Below are 11,830 nucleotides of genomic sequence, written 5' to 3' on the forward strand. Positions count from 1 at the left end.
AAATTTTCAATTATTTATCTTGATTATATATAGTGACAAATCTTCTATTAATATTTTGGGGATGACAAAATTTTAATTAAATTAATTTTTTAGTCTATTTTTTCGTTTAAAAATATTAAATTAGTTATTAAAAAAAATTTTCTCAATTTAATAATAATTTTTTAAAAAATTGATATAATTTGAAGAAATGAATTTTTGTTGGATCAGTTTAGACCAAAAGTAAAACTGTTCATTGAACCAAATTTTTTGTCCAACCCCTAGTTACAAACTTTCATAAATATTATAAAATACTATTCAAAACCGGTTCTCTATCGTTTCATTCTAAATTAAAAGATTGAAAATATTCTTAATCTTCCGATTTGACACCATCATTATTCTAATCCCTTAAAACTAGAATTTATTCCTCCAAAAAAATTTAGATCCTTGTCTACCAGAATGAAACTTATAATCACTTGAACACAATCTAGCTAATGAACAAAATATCTGTTACTCAGGCAGTGAATTTATTATATAGAGAAAATAATCTGTAACTTATCTATTCGTCAAAATATAGGAATATAATAAGAATTTATAAAATTAAATAAAAAATAAATGTCCAATTAATACATGTCTTATTATGATTATTCATTTAGCACGAGTGATAATTAGAAATATTTTCAATTGTTATATAAAAAACAATACCAACAAAGTGAAGACAGAAAGATAAATATTATTTAAATAGGACTATTTTTTGCATATTGTTTAAGATTAAACCAAATAATTGTATAGTTTTGGATGATTAAATTCATCATATTGCTATCTTACAGATTAAAAAGTCAATTATGTGAAATTAAGGTACTAAAAATATATTTAAATTCAAAGCTTTTTTAAAAATTCAAAAAATTCTATTTAACTATTGATTAAATATCTACTTTGTAAAAAAATCAGTTATAATCAATGAAAAAATTGCATGAATTATATTATTATTTTTTATTTTATATAAGAAAAAATAAAACATATTAGTTTACTAATTATTAAATTAAAAGAATTCTAATAAATTATAAAAATTATTCATAAAAAATAATTATAAAACTAAATACATGTAATTTTTATAATTTTATTGTAGATTATTTTTATTTATTTTGTAAATAATTTCTATTACAGATAATTATTTTAATTTAGAAACAGCTACTTAAGAGATAAAATGATAAAAATTGTAAAATAAAAAATGACAAACAATTCCTTTTTTATTGTTATAGAAATATTTATTAAAATTTATTTAAAAAATGTACTATGTTAATATTTGTTTGGTGTGATGAAATAAATTTAACTTAATCATTTGTCACATTAGACAATTGACACCCAATTCAAAAGAGTACAATGTTGTTTGAAAATTCAAAGAGTTAAAATTGGTGAAATTAAAACAAATGATAAAATAGTAATATTCCAAAGGCAAAATAATGCATAGTATAAAAAATATAATGAAGATTTATTACATTGCTACTATGTTAATAATTTAATAGCCAATAAAAGGATAGAATATTAATAACTTCAAAATTCAAAAGATAAACATCACATTTTAAAATTCGAGATAAAAGTAATAAAATATAAGAACTTATAGATAAAATATACAATTTAAACCTAATCTATAAAAATTTTACGAACATGTTTAAATTTTAAAAGTCTTCCAGAAACATTGTCATAATATGGCATGGGTGACTATATCATCTGTACTATACAGTCAACTTGAATTCTGACTCTTCTAGGGAGAATGTTTAGTGGAGATAAACAAAACCAAGAGAAACATAATAAATGGTAGTTTGCTAAATCTGTTTTCTTTTTAAAAAAAAATGAATACTGAAGAAGGGAATCTAACATTCCTAATTTAAGATTTTAGAGAAACAGGAATTACTAGAAGTTAAGATCACCCTATTCTATCGGCCAGATACTTCAAAATACACATACATTGTGTCGTCCATAAGTACAAAGATCAGGGCTTTTACTACCCTTCCCAGATTGCATTGCTAGATTCCCTTTGTTAGTGAATACCTCCAAATATAACCTACTTATACCTACAAGTGAAGCACAAATCAACTGGCTTGGTTTGACAAAAAAATCCCCTCTGTACTACCACGAGAAGCACTGCCAGTAGATGCACAACCAGAAGCAGTGTTAGGGCTCCATGGGGAGGGAGCACTGTTCTCTTCTGTTTGATCCACCTGCAAATCAGGCTCAGGTAGATCTGAAGACCCTTTCACCCAAGGCTTCTTATTGGTCATGTCCTGTGATGGAAGGTGCAATAACTCATTAGTGGCGGCAGTACCTTCCCCAGAGGCACAATCACCATTGGGTCTACCATTAGAACCACAAACACTAATAAATTCACCACGTTTTTCTTCTGTTCCTATGATGTTCTGTTGACCACAATCAGTGTCACTTCTCAGTTTACAACTGTCAGAAACAATAGATGAATCCTGGTGAATAGAGTCAGCAGAAAGTTTTGAATCCCTTGTAATACTTTCTGTACCGCAGGGTTCCGAGTCTTCCGCACTTTTGTTATTTGACAAAACTTCATTTGATACTGCAACATGATTAGGTAAGTTTTCAGTAACCTCCAACGAAACATTAACACACTGTACTTTTGTAGCCTCAGTGTTAATACAAGATGTGGTGTTCAACTGGCCATCTCCAGCTACGCCACTAGTATCAGTCACATCTTCGCAAACATTTTTTTTAGTGTTGTCCATCACTGGATTCTCATCACCTGTGTGACAAACAACTTCACATGTGTCATCTTTAGTAGATTGTCTACAACCATTAATGTTGCTAGCAACGTCAGGTACATTATTCACTGAACCCTCAGGGAGATGACAATCAGATTCATTAGATGTGGCTTCGTCATTTATTTGGCATGTATTAGGGCAGGGAGGAATCTCAATATAATTGATCAAATCAGATCCAGATGAGCCCGCACCATTGCAATTATATGCTATTTGATTGACAGCTACAATAAATAGTATTGGATAAAAATCAAGTTCAAATTTTCAAAGACAGATAGCATGTACATTTGTCACCAAGCATAATAAACTATAATAAAAGGAAAAAGTGTATAGGCAAATGCAAATGTACCTTCTGAAGGGATTGGATTATGACTAGCCATATCATGTTTTGATATCTTCTTCTGTAACATATCTACATGAGGAAATACCAATAGATTTGTATTATGTACTGTTTGCTTGATTGTTGATTCAAGTGGCTCAAACCCAAAAACAGAAGTCCAAGTTTCTCTGAGCTCTGAGATAGCTGGTATCACCAATAACTCAACATTTAAAGAGCTGAGTCCCTGGTAGTAGGAGAAAAGAACTTTTGATCTCAGTAAAATGGAAGACAAAAGAAATAAAATGAGAAAAATCTGAGGAGAAAATCGTGTCAGACCACAAAAGCATCTATCAAAGTGCAACATGATTCTTTCCTATGCTAAAACTAATACCTCTTTTGACACCCAATTAAAAGAAATTTCTACTGTTTTGCCAAACAGTTAATATAAGGGGATAAACTTATATTTACTGACTAGTTAACAGTACTTTACTTTTAAGATTCAGTGTCATCCAAGACACTGTTCATTGTTGTGCATGCATATAATAAATTAAGATGAAGATGTAAGCACAGTAAAACCTACTTTCATTTTCTTTACTTTCCAGTAACAAATCCCATGTTCCGATGTTGCTCTAAAACTTTCAAATCCAAAAAAAAAAAAGGTATTAAGCAAACCCTGTGTCCAATATCAGATGTTCATCTACCAAATAGCCTAAGACAGTAGTACCCCACCCTTCAGATAATATGGAACACGGATCATACATCTTTTACTAGTCTTTTACAGAAGATGTGACAGAGTAACGTCAGGGAAAAAAAGTAACAAATTATAGGCCATAACAGAAGACAGATTTCTAAAAAAGAAAAACAAGAAGGTTTTGGCAACAAAAACTAATGAGACAATAAATTTACCAATTCAATGGCGTTTAGAAGCCTGCGGCACATTCCTTGTCGCCTGTACATATAGCGGGTTCCAATAAATGGCATCTCTGCTAGTTGGTTTCCATGGATCCTATTTGATGAATTAAGATGAAACATTGTTAGAATTTTTCACCAGGTAGGAGGAAGGGAAAATCTATGCAAAAAGAATTGTTTAGGTATATGGAAGAAAATAAAGAACAGAGTTAATGATTATCTCTTATCACAGAAGAAAAAGACAGCCCCACGGATTACATCAAATAATCAAACAAGTTAAATATTCTACAAACGGAAAGTTTATGCCATGAAAATGAAAGTTCTGGAAAGGTAGACCCAAATAGCTAACTGCTGGCTGTCACATGGATATGGACGTGCAGCATGGCCAACTTTCTAAAATCTAGGACAAGACCGCGTCAATTTATTATATACAACAGTATGATGAAAACAACAATAAAGTAATTAAATCATAACAGAAGTATTTTAATAAAGGTACAAGTTGTGTTGATATTTCATATTAACTAACTCATACTTTGATACATGTGTGCTTCGATTAAGCACTAGCATTATATCAAGGGTATGTTAGGAGTGTTCACGCATCATAAAAAAGGTAAACATCGATAATATCCTGGTGAGATACCAATATCACAATTTTTTGAGTAAAAAGAATATGCCCCAAATTTGCAAAGTGCCAAAAAACATTGAACCCAACTGTTTGCAGTCCAATACCAACAGAAAGTATTTAATCATTGTTTAGCCACAGAATTCCATAAGCAGTCTTCAGGCTGCAATTATGTTAATTATTGACTGCTAAGGAAATCAAGTGTAAGCAAATATCAAAATAAGTAGACATTTACCTGATAGATGCAGCACAAATCATCTCATCACCTCTCTCTAGAATTGCAGTAACAAATCCACTATAGTTCAGACGATTGAAGTTTGACCTGACAAGATAAATGCTTTATGTTGTTACTAGCATCATGCACAGTCCTAGAATCATACCAATCCATTCAAATACAATATCAATGTTCTAGATACATGAAATTAGGTCACCGTTGTTTATTTACTTAAATATAAATGTAGCAACTGTGAAGAAAATTCAAAAAAGAAAATATATTTTCTGAAAGTTTACTAATAAGATATTACTGTGTATGAGAAATTTCATATATTATGAAACTGACATGTATAATTGTTAAAAATGAGCATTGAATGGATTTTATAGAAATAACCTTGACATGGATTCAATTGCTTAACCTGAATCTAGAGATTACTAATGCAACTTATGTAGTTATTTGTGGTCTACCAATTGCAATCATTGATCAATTACACAAGTTTGCAGAACAAGTGTAAACCTAGCTAAGTATCAGCATTGCACAGTACACATTGTCCATTAAGAGTTTGTAAGGATATCCAAAACCCACAAAAACCATTGCGGTTATAACTTATAAACCCACTCTTTCAAGAAGAGGACACCAACGTGTAGGCTGTTAAAGCAATCTATCTAGAGGATAAAACATCAACAAATATAAATCTCCCAGTTCATCACATCTACTCAATGAATGTTAGAAAGGGATCATGTCTAACTGAACATGAATTTCCATAAAGGGGAATATTCAGTAGATTCCAATTACGTATTTTTCCAATTCAATGACTAGGAATCATACATATGTATACTTCACAAATATAAAATATTAAAAATATGAGGTTATAATCTTTGCTGAATTTCTACACGTGAATGCAGCCACTACAAGACAGCCATCAGCTTATGATAATTGGCTGCACATTAGGATATAAATTCATTAGACACATTTGTTGCCTCGGATTGAATGCAATCACTAACATCAAGAAAAAGAATATTTTGGACGAGGACAGAGGTATAAAAGCACGTCAATTAAATGATAAGTATTTTGAAACTTCGTATATATGTCATAATTTAGTTTCAACAGAATATTCCCGAACTTTCATTCACAAATTATGTGATAACTTTTTAATTCACATACCCTTTTTATTGAAAAACTCGGACCCCATATAACACAATATTTTAATCAATTACATGCACAAAAAAGAAGTTGTCGGTATAACCAACAAGGCATTACAAAGAAGAAAAGTGGTTAAAAGAATGTGAACAGAAGAGGCAGGATGACCTTACCCACGGTTATACAGAATACTGTGGATCAGATTCACCCCACTTCTATGATCAATATACGGCATGAAGCACTCATCCATTATTGATAACGCCACAGCGAGCTTAGAATTACATTCAACCATCTGAGGTTTTTTCTGAGAATCATCAATGCCAACATCTGACCGCCTAATAAAAGTCCAAGAATACCCATCTTCAATTTCATGTCTAACCCCTAGGAGCATTTCAAGTCTCTCAGATAACTAGAGGACAAAATGAAAAAATAAAATTAGTTTGTTTACAATGACAATAAAATATTCTCCACATTTAGCAACAAAAACAATGAACCAGGAAGCAACAAATCATTGTACAGTTACCAATAAATATTGCAACTCAAACTTGATACAATTCAATTTACTACACCAAATAATCAAGCATCAAGATTAAAGAACATGAAAAACAGTTCATACCTCTTGACATCTGTTTCCACAAAAGATCACATCATTGTAATCAATAGTATTGCAATCATTTGCCTCAATGCAGGATCTGTGATCTACGAAAGTCAAGAAAAATTATATTCATTTCAATCAAGGAAAAGCTACTGCTACACCAATTGAGAAAAACGTGTATCTGCTGAACAAAAGATTATATGTATGTATAGGACGTACATTTTTGCTCACATAGTCGGCACGTGAGTAATTTTGACACAGTAAGATCATCATCACTATCCTTTTGGTCTGAGCATCCATTAACTGACCCACAAAATTTGCAACAGCAATAAATGCAGTGCCAATCACCAGATGGAAACTTCTGCAAGACGCAAAAAAAAAGATCATTTACTTCCCACTACACTATTTTCCATATGCAGAAATGACATTGATACATCTGAAAACTAAAGATACAGAAACAACAATAAGAATTTCCCATTATTTCTTACAAAATGTTACAGGCATATCCATCTCAAATTTTCTAATAATAAATATTTATCTTCAGTAGACGATACTTAAGTTTTCTAGGTAGTGAACCAACCATCTAAGCCACAACCAACCAATATAAGTGACTGGGAACCACGGTGTTATCTGTCAAAGCATGCTGATCCGATCAGCTTTGGAATTCAAAAAAAAAAAAAAAAACACGACAATTTTAAGTAAAAAGATAGAAAACACACCAGTGCCCAGAAATGCAATAAAAATTACACCTAGACCTAATTAGCATAAAATCAAGTCATTTATCTGATATGTGACAGCTGGATAATGCATAATACACTGCGTTATCTATCCTAATAAGAAATTCACAATGAAACATATCTACTTAGATCAATTATATAAAGATCACTTTAAAATGACAATGAACGTCATACTTGTATATCCAAGCAGTCTTGATGGAATGTTGACGGGCAACCATCACAACATATCAAGTCTCCACCATCTCCACAGACCCCACAAGTATCATCATTCGGATCCTCACCCGCAACATCAACAAAATGAAAACCATGACGTTCAGATTCATCTTGCTTATTCCACGAATCTAGCAAACACTGTAAAAGAGACTTTCCTTCCTCCACATATATATTTTGAAGGGGATCACCAAATTTTCTTCCTGCATGAACTTCAAATTCTGAAATTGTAATGACTTTATCACAGCAGCCACAATGAATGCCATCTCCTGTGATCTTACCATCCAATGCTGCACTTTTATCTTCGGGTGCCTTATAATGAACCTTCGCATTTAGAAGGACTGTGCCCAAATCAATCATCCAGGCAAACAAAGTTCTTTTTCCACTGTACAGTACATATCCCTCAGTTTCTGAATCTATCTCCTTAGCATTACGAACCAATGGACCACTTCGCAGCTTATGTTGTGTTTTGTGTCGCTTATGATCCCTCACAAGAACTGGCATCCTGTTCGGTGATATAGAATCTGTGTCTCCAGGTGACCGTTTCCTTTTCATTTTCCTCTTCACTGACTTACCCACGGCTGCACCAGAACCTGACCTTCCTTTGTTTTTATTCCCACCCTTTCCCCCTTTCTTTACAGATTTAACCTTCCCTTGTCTTTGCTTTTTAATTACCTTAGTGAGTATTTGGAAATCCTCAGCTGCTATTGGTGTAAATTTGAAGCCCGGCCCATATGCCTTACCTTCACCATTACCAGCTTCATAATACTCTTTAAGCCTTTTGTAGGCCAAGGTGATTGACCAGTGCGTGTGTCCGTCCAGACTAACATAAACTGCATCATGGTACTCTCTACCATTCCTAGGTCTATAGTCAACTGTCCAGCCGGCAGCTGAGAGAATTTCCTTTATTTGATCCCTCACTAACTGCTTAACTCTATTTCTTCCACTTTTCTCGGAGACAAGTGCATTATCAGTATTTGATCTTACTGGTGAGGCCACCACATTGTTCCCAGTTTCCAAAGCCTTAGTGAATTTAGACTTCTTGACAGAAGAGACTTCCTTCTTTTCTAACTCAACCCCAGCAGATTTCCTTGAATCCGCATCATCAATTGCATTCACATTAGCATCACGTCTCATAGTTAAACTCTTTTTATCTTTTCGAAGGACAACCTTTTCTTTTCTATTATGCACCACCACATGGTTTTGTTTGCTGGCAAGAGGGGGTCTTCCACGCTTACGTGGCGACTGATGAACTGGTTGATCTTCCACTTTCAACTTTATTTTGGGAGGCCTCCCACGCTTTCGTTTCAAATTCCCTGTGCCATTCTCTGCCTTCTTCACCTTAGCTTTTTCATTCTCATAACTATCAGCCAAAAATTCACCAGCTTCTTCACATTCCGTCTTAACTTTCACCGTCTCAACCCCACTACATTCTCTATCACTCTCAGAAACAGCATCCTCACTCTCTCCATAATACACTCTTCTATCCTTCACCCCCTTAGACCTTGAGCGCAACACTCGACCCCCAACCAGTACTTCATTATTTGAACCTTGCTCCTTCTTTGCCTTCTTATCTACCTCAACTACTACAGTATCACCCCCACCACTAAAACAACCCTTACCACTCTCATTCTCTTCCAAGTCAACCTCACCACTTGCACTCACATTCAAATCAAAGCCACATTCTTCTTTAACATCAAGTGCAACTTCACCCTTCTTCTCAATCGTTGAGTTCTGCACCTCCAAACCCTCACCACCCTTATCAACAGCCTCGCTCTTCACAACAACCTTTTTCTTGTGAACAACTTCTTCGCCTCCAGAAACCGTCCCCAAACGCGCCCGCGATCTCAGCCCCTCTCTCATTTCTCACGGAACCCTAATTCCACAAACACCGTACAGTATAGTTATTAGGGTAAACCAAAACAAAACCCAAACGCATAAAATACCGATTCCATTCTGACCAGAAAAAGAAAAAACTAAAGGCACAGTTGTGCAGATGAAGCAAAACACATGTGAGGTATGTCTCCCAATCAGCCTCTGAAACCGGCAACAGAGAGCAGACCGTTAAAGAAAAATCGAATAGAAAAGTCAGATCAACATGAAACGCTTGCAAAAGTTTGGAAGCTTACCAATGTGCTAGAATTTGCCAGAAATTCTACGAGACCTGGACCTCCACGCAATGAATCATTCGGTTCCGTTGAAGTAGAAAGCGTATTGCGTACCAATATTGCTTTGGAATTCAAGGTTTTAGAGCGAGAAAGAGAGGAATAGAGAGAGACACCAAGAGGGGTTTAGGAGAGTGAGAGAGAAGACGCACAATTGACAATACAAAAATAAATATATACGGTGGGAGAGCGCGTGTTCAGACTTTCCACTTTCTTTCTTCTCTTTTTATTTTTTTGTTAAACTTGCTAATCAGATATATGGAGCCAAAAAAACACCCTTCAATTTGATTTTCTAATATTCTAAATATCTTTTGGCATTTTCTATTAAAAAAGAGGCATTTTATTTTTTTAAAACCAACAGAAAAAAGATAATTGGAAAGCTCTGTTATTTTTCCGTTAAAGAAAGAAGTAGAAGATATTCTGTTTTCATATTTTAGTGGGAAAAGAATAGAATGGTTGAAATATTGTTGTTTTGTATGGTGGTGGTGACGGTGAGTTCTTAACTATTGGCGGCACTGGTGTGGTTCCCATTTGCGTTGTCCAAACCTAAAACCCTCCCTATTTTGCAGTCCTATTTCGTGGACTCCAAGAACCTTTTATCTCTCTCTCCGACACTGCCATATTTAAACTCGGCATTTGTTTCCTCTTGCTCAATTCATTAATTTAATGGTAAATCATGCCAAATTATTTTCCTCTTTTTAGAAATTCTTTAACAATTTGGATAACTGTAATAGATGTAATAGATGACGTGCCAGGACTTGAAATTGGGTAGAGGTAAATATAAGAAATTTAATTTTGTTGTATTTGAGTTGAAAATAATATAATCTTTAAATTGTTTTAAATTGGTTTACGTATGAATATTATAGAAGTATATATAAATTTTTCGATGATTCCAAACTCCCTCCGAACAAATCTCCCAGAACAGATGAATATGTTATTTTATTCAGAGAAGAAATTATAGAGACTCGGATAGACAGATATGGGAGATGGATAAGAGAATAATTAATCTTATTAATCTTAACTGTGAAAATAGAATGCTAGATTCTATAAGATTAAATTAAAACAGAATCCTGTTATCAAAATTTTATAAGATTTTTCAAATAAAAATAAATTTTAAAATGTGTTAATTATAATATTATCCTTATCAAAAATATGTTCATATTATCCTTGCCAAAAATATAATAACTAAATCAAACTTGGTTCATTCTTCTTCGATCTTTCTCCTTTGAAACTTTTTTTTCTTCTCTTAAAATCTAAATCCCTAAAACTAGATTAGTTTATCTTCTTGTTTCTTGTGGAAAAGTTCTACAAGCTAGTTAAGGTAGATGATAAAATATCACAAGCACGGGCGGAATATAAGAGGGCAATGGGCGCCGGTTCCAATTTTTTAAAATTTTTAAATTATATGTAGTATATTGAAAATATTAAAAATTGTTGGGAATTTAATAGGTATTTTTATTTTTTATAAAATATAAATAATTAATAAAATATAAAATATAAAATTAAATATAAAAAAATACTTTTTTGATTTTTGAGTTTTTTATCACTTGAATTCATCTCTCATTGTCACCTTGTTTTATTGTTTTTAAATAAAAATAATCTTAGACATTAATTATGATCTTGTTCTTATTTCTCCTAAGTTAATAATTAAATATTAATTTAATAGTTAGTATTAGTTTTTTATCTCATGATTTTTTTATATTCATTTTCCATAAATATAATGTACTGCATATTTTTTTCATAATTAGTTTTTAATTGTTGCTTAATTATCATATATATTAGTAATAATGTTTCTCAATTTTTAATTAGATTATGATAAATTATTGATAAGTTAGATAATATGAAGGAACAACGAGCAATCCTTAATATATGTGTGATTGTGTGTGCATAAACAGGGAACCTATATGCTAATCTCGCTCAGGCGAGCCAGGCTCGCCTAGGCGAAAGTTGCAGAGTTTTCACCCTGACTCTGCTCGAGCCACTCGCTCAGGCGGAGGCTTGTGGTTTTTGGGTGACATGTTATCTCGCTCAGGCGAGTGTATCTCGCCTAAGCGAGAAATCGAGGGTTGTGAGGCTTGAGTGGGCATCTCGCTTAGGCGAGAGGTTCTCGCTTAAGCGAGAACTCGTGTGAAGTTTTGTATTAAGCTTGACTTGTCACCT

The 11,830-nt window shown here is 33.1% G+C and overlaps 1 protein-coding gene across 2 annotated transcripts; it reads right to left on the bottom strand.

Moving 5' to 3' along the window:
• Positions 1-1,626: 1,626 nt before the first annotated feature.
• Positions 1,627-9,834, bottom strand: LOC114190552 (uncharacterized). 2 transcript variants are annotated; one of them, XM_028079488.2, is made up of 10 exons: positions 9,635-9,834; positions 9,467-9,542; positions 7,470-9,381; positions 6,778-6,919; positions 6,580-6,662; positions 6,137-6,372; positions 4,845-4,931; positions 3,985-4,084; positions 3,109-3,322; positions 1,627-2,983 (listed from the first exon to the last, which is right to left on the bottom strand). In XM_028079488.2, the coding sequence occupies exons 3-10, from the start codon at positions 9,366-9,368 to the stop codon at positions 2,070-2,072; spliced, it is 3,675 nt and encodes a 1,224-aa protein (XP_027935289.2). In that variant the 5' UTR covers positions 9,369-9,381; positions 9,467-9,542; positions 9,635-9,834; the 3' UTR covers positions 1,627-2,069. The 2 variants fall into 2 exon arrangements, with proteins under 2 accessions (XP_027935289.2, XP_027935290.2); XM_028079489.2 differs by lacking the exon at positions 9,467-9,542.
• Positions 9,835-11,830: the final 1,996 nt, after the last annotated feature.

The sequence above is a fragment of the Vigna unguiculata genome, chromosome 7 (genome assembly GCF_037176805.1).
Source record: "Vigna unguiculata cultivar grain cowpea cultivar isolate G323 ecotype 2 chromosome 7, ASM3717680v1, whole genome shotgun sequence".
NCBI lineage: Eukaryota > Viridiplantae > Streptophyta > Magnoliopsida > Fabales > Fabaceae > Vigna > Vigna unguiculata.